Source organism: Eleginops maclovinus, chromosome 7 (assembly GCF_036324505.1).
Source record: "Eleginops maclovinus isolate JMC-PN-2008 ecotype Puerto Natales chromosome 7, JC_Emac_rtc_rv5, whole genome shotgun sequence".
NCBI lineage: Eukaryota > Metazoa > Chordata > Actinopteri > Perciformes > Eleginopidae > Eleginops > Eleginops maclovinus.
Window position 1 is genome coordinate 10309096 of NC_086355.1, and position 12616 is coordinate 10321711.

General features: G+C 42.0%; 1 protein-coding gene across 1 annotated transcript; it reads right to left on the bottom strand.

Moving 5' to 3' along the window:
* Positions 1-2104: 2104 nt before the first annotated feature.
* On the bottom strand, positions 2105-12459 carry LOC134867294 (ras-related protein Rap-2a). The gene is made up of 2 exons (XM_063887747.1): positions 11443-12459; positions 2105-3820 (listed from the first exon to the last, which is right to left on the bottom strand). The coding sequence occupies exons 1-2, from the start codon at positions 11754-11756 to the stop codon at positions 3583-3585; spliced, it is 552 nt and encodes a 183-aa protein (XP_063743817.1). The 5' UTR covers positions 11757-12459; the 3' UTR covers positions 2105-3582.
* Between the last annotated feature and the right edge of the window lie 157 nt (positions 12460-12616).

Here is a 12616-nt window from a genome sequence, read left to right on the forward strand (position 1 = left end):
ATATTGTTTAGCATTTTTGTTAGGACTGAAGGGCAAAACACTTTTAAAATATGATTCATTTAAAGTTTTTTCCATTAGAGTGCATTATGAGTGAATTTTATGTTGTAGACTATAGTCATATATGTTGCTATTAAAATCCTAATCTGAAAAGTGTCTTTTAATGTAAACAAAATCAATGTAGCTGAGTTAAACAAGTAGCCTGTAAAGTAACAGAATAAAACATCAAGTAATGAACCAAAGAGGTATTGAAGATATCTTTTAAAATGTCAAAATACTATATTTTATGATTTGGTGGTACTCACCCAGTTGTCTGATATTGGCAACATGGATTATAACATACATATGTGTCAGGAGAGGAATAATCCTTGTTGTTTGTTCACAAATCATCCTGCATGCACACACACAACCACACACACACACTCCTCTGTTACAGCTGCAAATTAGACTGTGAAATTGACAACTCATGTGTTGCCATCTGGTTGCCATGACACCTAGTTATTAGGCCTTTTGACAGTCCTAGCTCGGCTTGTTTGTTCCATCTTCCCTCTCCTGCACATCAACATTGTTTCCGATATAAAAAGGCACAAAACACGGGAGGGGGTTGAGAGAGTGTGGGCTGAAAGCAGCACTGTTCTCTTCAGCGGTGGTGACATCCAACTAAGGTTCGGCAAAAGCAATAAATAATTGCTCTAGTTAGTCAAGATCCTAGAAAAACAAAACAGGATTACCATCAGGGCAAGAGGTACATTGAACGTGACAATTATGCCCCAAAGTAACTGAAAACGATCCCTCGAAAGGTATAATTTCTCTCTTTTACATCTCACCAGATTGATTCCCACTATCCCTCTCTGCTGCACAGGTACAAAAGCCTAGTTTTCACACAATTCAGCCCCCGTCTGGACCGCATTGAGACTTTAATGCTCCAGTGATCAATGAAATGATTAAAGCAATTTAAAGGCTCCCTTTGTTCGGTCTGTGCAATGGAATCTCCTTCATCCTCAAAACTGCTGGGCTGGCAGGGTGTTCCTCTCCTCCTCAGGATAACAAAACCATGAACTCACGTCCCCTGGATTAAAAGTGCACAGGGGAGACTTGGCCTTTTTGTCGTATCCCACACAGACTCCCCAGACACGGTGCTGCTGCAGTCTGGGAGCGATGAGGGGTGGTGGCGTGACTCATGCAGCGTCCCCCTCTTTCATCTTGACATTTGACATACTGAAGTAGAGGATCTCAGCTGGAACAAACACGCTGTGCTATGTCACAGCTGCAATGTCTATGCCTCTGAGCCCCCGGCTTACAGAGCTGGGGGAACAGGTCACAATGAGTCAGCGCCTATTTAATTCATACACCTACGCTGAGAGACTCTGGGTTGTTTTCAAGCTGATTTTATTTTTTTTCATTCTGTTTGCCACTGGGAATCCAACATCTCATAATGCTACCTATCGATCCTTGAAAGCCAGTATTGGTTCAATTCTAAGGACTTACGGAAAAAGGGAGCCGGAGTGTGCAATGTTATTTTTTTAAAAGCTCAAGAAACAAAGTTGCAGCACAACTATTATGCTGATTCCTGCAAAGGATTTGGTGATCCATTCTCATTAAATCCTTCTGACTGGACAACAAGGACATTAAACCACATCTGATGTTACCACAAAACACAAATGACGCTGCCGAAGAGTAACGGAAGCCAGAGGGATAGTGGTTGTCTAATGAAGCCCACTGAGACCTCCCCCCATCAGGTGCTCATTCCTCTGCCCTGTCTCATCAGGGTGGATAAAGCACCTCAGCAGGCAAGACAGCAGAAACAGACCACACAGGCTCGCTCTTCACCATCTCTACTTACACCAGGTCGCTGAGGGGGGATGTTGACAAGCGCCTCAGAGGAGATGCCACCATCCCCTCGATCTATTAACTGTCCATATACCCAACAGACCAAGTGATTCAAAACAATCTCTAACATGAATTGGGAGGCAAAACAAGCAGACACAAGAACCAAAAGCAAGGAAAATCTAGTTTTTAAACCATCTCTTTAAATGCTTTTTTATTTATATTAAAATGTTAGTTCCTTTCTCTCAAGGATTGAATTCAAATCCATGTTACACAATACTCAGAGTGTTGAACGCACTTTTATTGTTTAGGTGTCAAATGTAACAGTGTCACCATTCAGAGAGGGAATGAAGAGTAAATGGTCACATAAAAAAATATAAAATCAACAATGAAAATGGTCACACGGGGAAAGTCTGGTTCCCGTGGCAGCACAGATGTACATTTGAGACAATGTCCAGATCCGTATACAGTTTGTACGTGTATGTTTTGCACATTTCCACAGCCTATGTTTATCTCAAACAAGAGTCCTTTTTTGTTTACTAGCCATGCATACAGTTGACAATTCCACATGTGTTAAGTCAGTGTCTTCACAGGAGCTGGCACTTTCAATACAAAATATTTACACTACCATTTATTATTCCTATTCTCTTCTTCCTCTTCCTTACAATGGATTTGAACACTGAGCACATACAGAAGGATCAGGATGTTAAAAACTCTTGAGCACCCCATTTCATATTGAGCTGAGAAGAAAAAGAAAATGTAAAGTATGACAAATGTTGGCATCTTCACTTTAAATGTCACCCATTCCTGAAAAGAGTTTAGAGATATCGTCTGTAAATATTCAAACACTGAAAACATCAACTCTTAGTCCCATCAGGATGAAGCTGATAGTTGTATTTCTACTCAGCAATGTGCTGTCAGTCTCCCAGAGAGAAAAATAAAACATCACACGATATGTGAAAGACTCTGCTATCGTTTGCTATTGTGTCTCAAAGTGAGAACATAGGAAAGAGATGACTGCACAAATGTTTTAAAGAAAAATGCTGCCTTATCCATCATTTTCTCTCCATTCCTCTATTTCATAACAACAACAAAAAGAAAAATGGAGGTGCTTTCAGGTCACCTCTTTGGTTCAGCCCTGTGATGAGTAGAAAAACCTCTGAAAAACTACTGCACAAAATAAACCGGGAGAAAATGTGTGCATACTGCAAATCAAATACTCCTTAATATTTAAAACAATGGGATCCCAGAAATATGATATTGGATTTGTGTACAGTAGATACTTAAAACCAGATCAAGGTAACAAAAAATGCATTATCCGTGATACAAACACAACCAGGAGAAGATATTGTAACTCACTTTGACAGATTGTAAACAACCCAAGAGTAAAGATCCTGATTTGTGACTGTTTGCTGATGATGTTTCCCTACAACTTGAAAAGATAAAAACAAATCTAAACAACAGAGAGAGTAACATAAGGCGAGGGGATGTTCCTTTTTGTCATTTGACAATTTCTCTTTCGGCAAATTCCTGGCATTCCTCGTTCAAAATGAATTCATTACTCACATGTTGTCATAAATAATCATGTCACTGCCGATTTTATGCTCAGTGGAGTTAAAATCCATCGCGTTCAACAGTGAACTTTCCTTTGTTTTAATTGCCATGTGCATGTGTCTCAGTGTGTGTCTTTGCTGCGGGTTGAAGTAGCTTTCTCTAAGTAGACATTTTGCCTGGGTGGTTCCTGACGGGCCCCCGGGGCTATTGTATATTGCAAGAGGAGCAGCAGGGGTCATCCTTGTCTGGCTGGGCGGCGTAGTCCATCTGCCGAACAATCTCAGCGAACAGTTCGTCTACCATGGTTTTGCTCTTGGCCGAGGTCTCCATGAACGGGCAGCCCCACTCCTCGGCCAGGGCCTGACCTTCGCTGGCCGATACCTCCCTCTCGCTCTCCAGGTCCACCTTGTTCCCCACCAGGATCACAGGAACCTTCTCGTACCTGAGGACAGACAAGGACACACAGATGAGAAGATGTATACAGATACATCTGCCATCAGTCTGTTTATTATATATCACTCTATATTACAGAAAGCATTTTCTGGGCCGTCGTCATTGTCACGTTGTGACCATGGAGTAAAAACTACCCACTGCCTCAGAAAACAGCTGTTTATTTGTTTATTAGAATTAGAACTGACTGACGGATGGATGGATGGATTGAACAATGGATGGATGGATGGTTCCATTAAAAAAATCCAGATGTTTTTCCTGACAGCCTGTAAACTGTCATGTTAACACCATCTAAAGCTGGACCCAGTAGAAAACAGGAAATGGGTAGTAGACAGAAGTGGCCATAATCCTTTGAGCTCTGAACACTTGTACTCGTGCAGCAAAACATATCACTGTGGAACTGGTCTACTCAGCGGACAGCCGGAAGAGACGGCCGGTTAAATTAAATAGGTTACAGCACTATAATTATTAGAAGGCACGTCTCTGCCGCTGTGTCACCAATTTAATCACTACATCTGTTTTGATAAGGGGAAACATCGCGGGCCACTGAGACAGTTTACACATCAGAAGAGAAGATCAAAAACATTGGAGAGATATCAGATCATGCATATCCACATCCTTTGGTAAACAACAGGTTGTTATTTCTTTCATCCTTATCAGTGTGTAAAGCTGGAAAAGGACTGATTTCCATCTGTCCTACACATCGTTTGAACCAGTTTAAATGCCTCGGTTCGCAACACTGAACAACATCGCTGAATATAAGAGTCATGCACTCAAACACCCATCAACATCATTAGGGTTTTCAAATCCGGCCCCTCGCTCTATGAAATATATATATATATGCTTCTAAATTATTTATAGAAAGAAAAACAACCTCATACTTCAATTACTATAGTAGCAGGTATACAAAGACAGGACAGATGGGCAGACTGCAGAAGAACTGTGATTTTTTTCCCAAGTGGAGCAGCCTGAGCAACTCAGAGGCCAGGGGCTGCCGGTTTCACCGTTAAATAAGCTTAAACTTTCAGAGAACAGTCGACTTTGATCTTCTCATGAATACTTCATCCAGAGTGAACTTTAATCTCGACTATCCTGTTCTGTTCCCAGGATCGGCTTTGCAGCGCAGAGGAACTACCAGGATTTAGGAGACGATCTTAGAGGTCTGTTGGTGCGTAACCAAGTGTGGGATCGTGTTCTACAAGCTCAGAGGCATCTTGAACGAGAAGCTACAACTTAGCCTCTCCACTTTAACATGCGGTGTACAGTGAGCTACACAGGTCTCATCCGTTGCGTTCTTGGTGTCAATTTAAAACAAGCCAGGACCATTATTTTCCTGGGAACTATTTCGGCCCACATGTTGTTGGTGGTAGGAACCAAAGACAAAAATATCCTTTCCCACCTTCACTGAAAAAACCTAAACATAGTTGTGGGTGAGGAGATTGAAAGGCAAACCTTGTCTTTGATTGCTGCACCCTTGTAGGAGGAGCCATGGGGGCTCAGCGTTTATTTACGGTAATAGTGCCATTAGGTTGTTTCGGTTCTGCCCCAGATGTGGTTTTGTGAACCTCCTCCTGTAAATCTCTTAGGGAATTCCAATGGAAAGCAAAGTATCTTATATTATCTACCATTACATTCTGTTTCATACCTGCTCTCCTGACGGAATTGTGACTTGCTCCTGAGAAAAAACTGTTCAAGATGCTTATTACCTAAGCTTTGAGAATGTATTCATGTGTGATTCATTAGCAAATATAAATGATCAGTATTATCAGTGATATAACAGCAGGGCTGCAACTGAACATCACTTTTATAATCAATCAATATACCAATACTCAATTAAACTGAAACTTGTGATTGTTTCTGTTTAGATTTTTGCCATTTTTGAACAACAAATAAATTAACAATGATCAAATTTGATGCCAATAAAGTCTCTAATAATACATTGATTGATTTATAATGACTATCATTATGACATTTCTTGCATCTTTTCTTTGGCCTAACACCTAGATGTACTTCAGTAGATATAGAGTTCAAATCCACTGACAACATGCGAGGCTGTGAATCTCTTGTTAGAGCTGCCTGGATGTCAGATTAAAAATCTAATTAAAGAAACTAGCTGTATGGATGTCCCAAACAGCAGGAGGAATCTGAGTAAAGTCAGTCCAATAAAGTCATAATCAAACACCAAAATGTGCTGTAGGTAGTTCTTTTTAACCATAATGAAGGACTTGATTTGGTCAACCATATGCAAGTTATGCAGCTCATTTAGTGCCGCACTGAGAAATCTGGTACCAAAGGAGAGTGTCTATATATAGTCATAATAGCAGAGGAGGAAAACGGCAGTCCCATGAGGTGTGAGACAGTGGCTGCCACGGATACCGAGGCTCCCAGGGCCGCTACATGAAGGGTGTCAACCACACTTTGACCCAGCAGTGGCTGATGCAAGAAGGCAATGCATGTCCCTAACACAGAACTCAAATAGAGCGGTTTAGACACGGGCCTCAAAAGACAAATGAATAACTGCTCGTGCTTGCGCTCTGACACAAACAGCCCAAACTAATGTCATGCTCCAGCTTGTGAGCTTGACGATGCCCGGCACTGGAGCTGTCTGATTTCAGACACCCTTTTCGAGCTCGCCCAGACACACCTTATCTATAATGCATGATGCATCAACTCACATAGGCTTTGCTGACGGACGATGGAACCCATCGAGCAAAGGGTCTCTAGATCTGGCCAACATCGTCAGGATGAAGGAGAAAACAGGCTGCGTGCTGGGCCGTTTGTGAAAGGGTCTTCAGTTAAGTCAGTGGAGAGACATCGGCTGAGTCAGAGAGCAGCAATATGCTCCTCTCTTCTGGCGCAGTATCATGGCCAATAAAGATTTCATCAGGAATCGATATCTGGAAAATCTTTGGTTAACAGGCAATTGCAAGCACATTCATTTTTCATGATACTTTCAGCTTATCCAAAGAACGAAAGATTAAAAGAGAAAAAGGAGACAATATCAGGAATACTACTTAAAGTCTCTCAGATTCTCTCAAGGTTGCAAAAACAATTCTCTGCTTCCCTTTTACTCCAAAAGCCAAGAGCCACTGAAATGTCTTCAGATCACTTTCCAGTAGTGGTAAGAAAGGAAAATAATATGCTCTGAGTACTTCAGTAGCTCATTCATTGATCTGAAATGTTAACACGAGACTCAGGATATTATTCTATTTCAACACTTTCGGCCTTGTTTTAGAAAAATCTCTACATTTCTTTTTTTTTTTTAAATCACTTGACAAATATACAGAACAATATTTAACTTTGTTGTTATGTTTGACGATAGACATCATGTAAAGGTTAATGTGAAAACTTTGCATAGATTAGGACACATAAAACTAAAGAGCATATAAGCTGATTTTCACGAGAATTTCTTTAATATTCATTCATGATTTGACTGATAAATATATATTAACTTCTTATGCCTAGAGGCATGATTGCCTGGCTGTTTTCATAATTGCTTGTTTCTTTCTTTGTGATAATCCATTGGAACAGCTTAAAAGTCAATTTCCCTTTTTAATGGGCTTCTATAAGAAGAGCTCAGTGGCATTTTGTCACTAACTAGCAAACATTGCATGAGTGCGGTGCACAGTTTAACATCATCCTTTGTGAGAAGCATTGATACAGAACTGGACTTTATGGGATATATATTCCGTTTGTAGCATCAATGAGACTCTTGTACAAGAGAATATGAATAATTGTAAGAGCTGCCTTAGTCAGTTAGTCTTGTATTAGTAATTCTTTACCCTCTTTTCATGTTGAATGACCTATTTCCAAGAAACGTATGTGCAGACACAGTACACACCAAATTCCATGTTGAGCTTTTGCATGATTCTCTGTGGAGAAACTTGGCTTTAAAAATATCTGGATTAAATCAACTATTCAATATATTACAAGCATATACCATGGGTCACATGGATAGCTTTGAATGTTTGAAGACGCACTCAAAGCTACAGGAGTGCGGGTCAGGCATTCAACAATTTAGATGGCAAAACTGTAAAAAAAGTCAGAGGATGTGTAGGATGCAGGACAGCCCCATACTAGGGGCTCATTTCACGGTACTCTGTCTTCTAGTTCATGCTATATATGGCCACATGCTGACAATGACAATGCTGACATGGTGATATTTAGGCTGGCTTAGCTAGCAAATCATTTTCACTGAACTTAAAGTACAGCTGAGGACAATGGAAATGCTCTTCCTCTGAGCACAATGGGCACACTCTTGGCACAAATCATCAGAAACAGAATCCAATCCAATAGTTGTTGGATTTTCTGTCTGTACCAAAGTCGTGGACTGTCCAATCCTAAAGCCATGCCGCTAAGAAATGTCACTAGTGTTTTGTGTTAGTTAATGTGGGTTTCTATCCCTGTACTGTATCTATAATTTGCTCTATCTAGTGATGGGCAAAACAGATATGAAACAACTTGTTTGATGTATAAAAACACCTTTGTGTCCTGCCTTGAATGCAGACTTTCGAAATCAATGTCAACTTTAAGTAATCATCAATTAACTTAATGTCAGTTCTGTTGCCCAGTTCTCTCCACAGAAACTGAAGAAAATGGATCTTTCAGGGAGACTGATGCTTCTCCAGTTATTGATCTTGATCCTTTTATCCAGTTGGCACATGAACAAGTTTGCAAGCCTCAGTACAATGCTGATGGTACAGAAGCAGGAGTTTATTACAGCACCCTATGTCACGATCATCTGACCATGTCACTGCTCTTTCACTGCTCTGTTAAATCCCCATACTGTATCCCTGGTGTATAGTTGACTGCAGCTGAAGTGAGGAGTGATGAGGTCCCCAGCGGACTCAGGCTGGCCCCGGTGTAATCATGTGCACCCTTGGCCTCTGTGCTAAAGCCACTAACAGCAGAAACTGGTAGATGCTGACAGGGTTCAGACTGAGAGCGACGCACAGCAGCGCCTGTGACCTGAGAGAATGCCAAAACTGTTGTGACGGGTCACCAGTGTTATGTCAGCAATAGAGACAAACAGGCGTAAGAAGCTATGACAACAGTGTAATGTGCAGAAAAAGTATGACTGCGGAGGTTAACATAACAAATAGTTCAAAGAAATCAGACACTAGCTGTGGTCCAAGTTCTACTGGCTCAATTAAAACCATATCATACACAATGTTGAAGAAAAATTACAAGACTCAATTGAAAAATGCCTATCACAAACCTCCCAGACATCTCCACATGTCTTCTTTTGTTCAAAAAGGTATCCAATTTACAATGAAGCATGACAGAGAAGCAACTAATTCTCCCGCCTGAAAGGAGCCAGAACCAGCTAAATGTGTTATTTCACGTATTTATAGACACTGATTATTTTTCAGTAGATCAAACTATTATCCATATGCATAGCCTTTTTGATATCTCTGTTCTTTTTGATGTCTCAGCCTGTCTGAGATTGACTACATTTCCCACAATCCCCTTCAACAAGCCCAAGAACATGCCTGGACTTGTTGCATTTCAGCATAGGGTTTTAAGATCACAACTAGCAGGCATTTTTCAGTTATGAAAGAAAGCAAGCTTTTAACCTTTAAATGTAACTTCTGAAGTAAATTAATGTTGTCTTACAGTCAGTTGGACAATTGTGGCATTTAAATGCAGTTAACAAAGTGATGATTATAACACACCACTGCTACTTGCCCAATTTTCAGGCATGAAAAGAGTTCACGTCAACGGAAAAAGACACAGTATTTGTAGAATGTGTTGTGTTTACTATAGTGTTTAACATTCTTCCAGGAGCAGAAGACATATTTTATCACTGCTGTCAACAGAAGCTTTTAATAACAGATATCTTCTGTGTGTAGTTTCGAAACATCTTCAGCTTTATTGCTCTTACACAAAATATTTGACTGAAATGTGCATTGAAGTAATGACCTGACATTTCTATATCAACTGTTTCAAGCACAAACTAAAGTGTTAGGATTCTGAATCAAACTGTGTGTAGGAGCAGTATGGGAGTTGTGATGTGTTTTCTACAGGAAATAAATTCTGCTGTGCCATTAGAGATCAGCACCAGACTCTGTGTTAAGTGTGAAATCACATAACAGCCTGGCTGCATCTGCTGTGTGATATAAAGACACACACACACGCACGCGCGCGCGCACGCACACACACACACACACACACACACACACACACACACACACACACACACACACACACACACACACACACACACACACACACACACACACACACACACACACACACACACACACACACACACACACACACACACACACACACACACACATCTTCATCTCAACTCATATGGGGGAAACATGTTGACCTCATTCTTTCAACCAGAGCCAGAGATTTATAGGACTGTTTATAAGTGCACTTGAAAATCTACCTCAATCCAATTATGTGATAAGGATTAAAGGAATCTAACAAAAACAAACATATTTTTGATGATTAACTTAAAAAAATAAGCAATCAAAACACAACTCTTAAGCCTGGTATGGCTGCACTGTCCTTATGCTGAGCCTTATCTTAAGTAATGAGCTGTAACATTATGAGCTCTAAGCTGCACTGCTTTGAATATCATTTTTCTTAAGATCATCTTCTGACTGGACTACCCACAATGACTACAACACATCTGCTGACACATACAATGACTGATGAACCCATGCAGTCACAGCCCACTGGGGCTGCCACCAGTGATTTAACAAGCCGCATCTATGACAAGTTCTATCAAGGCTCTCACTGGGTTATTTAATATGATGCCATATTTCCAGGTGAATGTACAGTAAACAGCACATCGCATGTAAAAATTGCATTGACCCGGAGCTTTGAAAAACCAATAAGATGACAGAGCAACCACAAAGCCTCATCTAACCTCTTCTGTGTATCAATAAGCAGCTCACTCCGGTGACCTCATATCTGGATCATCTGTGTTACAGCGCTCAGACATCAGATGATTTCATGCTTTCAATTGTGCCGCTCTTTCTAAAGAGCTTGTGCAGCTTGTTAATTAAAATCATGGCTCCTTCCATTACCCCCCCCCAACCCCTACAAAATATCAAGCCATGCTTCCTTGAAGCTCTCTGCAGAGCCTCTGTTGCACTGAATCCTGGCCCGGGTGTTTCACAGGGGTTGCAGCATCCTGCTCAGTGGGTGGAAGCATCACAGACGGTGTCTAGCGTGTTATGACTGGAGGACTGGCTGGACTCCAGAGTGCTGATGGACAGAGTGTATTGTACTGGTGGCTTGCTGTCATTTCTAAGATCAACTGTCGAGAAACAGTGTTTCTTCAAAGAAGTCTGAAGAAACACAGAGTTGAGGCTTCTCTTAAAGATTACATTACTACTTTTAGAGCTGAAGTGCAATGCCATTTGCCTTTCTACAAACATTGTGGGTGGTTCACCTAAATAGATCAGGCATGCTGTTTCAATCTGTGGTCTGCCCTGAAGATAAACAGCATCTTCATTCAAACAGTTCTCAGACCAGGCGTAGGCCCACCCTTAACTGCAGGGCCAGATAGGCCAGCCCTGTGTGTGGAGAATCACATGTATACACACTTAACAATCTGGACAATATTGATTTCCTGCATATCTTTTCACCAACCTTTTCACTCTTATGATCTGATCCCTCATAGGCTTTATGTCCTGGAAGCTTTGCTGGTTGACGAGGCTGTAGACCAGAATGAATCCTTGACCGTTTTTGATGTAAAGGTCCCGCATGGAGGCGAACTGCTCGGTACCAGCGGTGTCAAGGATCTCAAGCACCGAGGGTGACGAGTCCACCTCGATCTCTTTGCGGTAAAAATCCTCTATAGTGGGGTCGTACTTCTCTATGAACGTCCCGGTAACAAACTGCACAGTGAGGGCGGATTTCCCGACCCCACCGCTGCCCAGGACCACCACTTTATACTCGCGCATCTTGGATTAAATCAAGTCGTAAGGTATCAAATCTCCGCGCGTCATTGACATCAACTCAAAATGTTCCCGCACGAATCACAGTCACCATTTGCGTCCCATTTTGAACGAGTTGTCAATAACAGTCTTGCTCGCCGCTGCTCAGCTAAGGCAGAGCACAAAGACTCGCTGCCCCAAGATGGATTTCATTGTAGAAATTCCCCCATGCAGGCCAGACACTGACAGCTACACGGGCGTCCGAGGACTGCAATTGTCCGAAATTGTGCACAGGGAGGAGGAAAATATCGCCCGCTGATGTGGAGCGTAATGGTTTTCATCTGCTCAGCTCACCCCTCTCTGTGGATCAGAACAAAACAAACTTGGTCCATCGAGGACACTGGAAAAACGCTGGCTTAAGCCCCGTAGTATGAACTGCAGGCGCAATGTTTCAACCCGGAGGCCACGTCAATAACGCAGCTCAAACTGAAACTATTCACACAATTAATTAAAGAACTTGCGTCTCTTTGTTTCTTTTTCACCATCTCTGGTAAGTCTCCGCGTCTCCCTCGCTTTCCGGTGCAATCCCAGCCGCCATACTCTCGGGTGGAGACCCACGGCCGCTGCGTAACCAGCTGGTCCCCACTCGGCACCCGTACCGAGGCAGAAAAAAAACCTCAGGGACCCTCCCTCCTCCTCAGACGGATGTGCGGGCCGTCCAACCGGGAGCCTCCTCTCTCTTGAAACATCACTTGTGTCTGAATGGGAGCCGCTCGGAAACAGCCAGTCACATTCAGCCGTTGCATTTCCGTTCATGTGGTAAAATTCCCATCATTCGGTTGCCCCAGTGACATCCAAAGAGAGCTCGGCCAATCACAGGCCTAGCT

Bases quoted from the DNA above. Each gene is read 5' to 3' on its own strand.
- LOC134867294 (XM_063887747.1), bottom strand. From the start codon at position 11,756: ATGCGCGAGTATAAAGTGGTGGTCCTGGGCAGCGGTGGGGTCGGGAAA. The intron at 3,821-11,442 runs GTTGGTGAAAAG...GTCTGTCCTCAG, and splicing joins CAGATCATAAGAGTGAAAAG to GTACGAGAAGGTTCCTGTGA.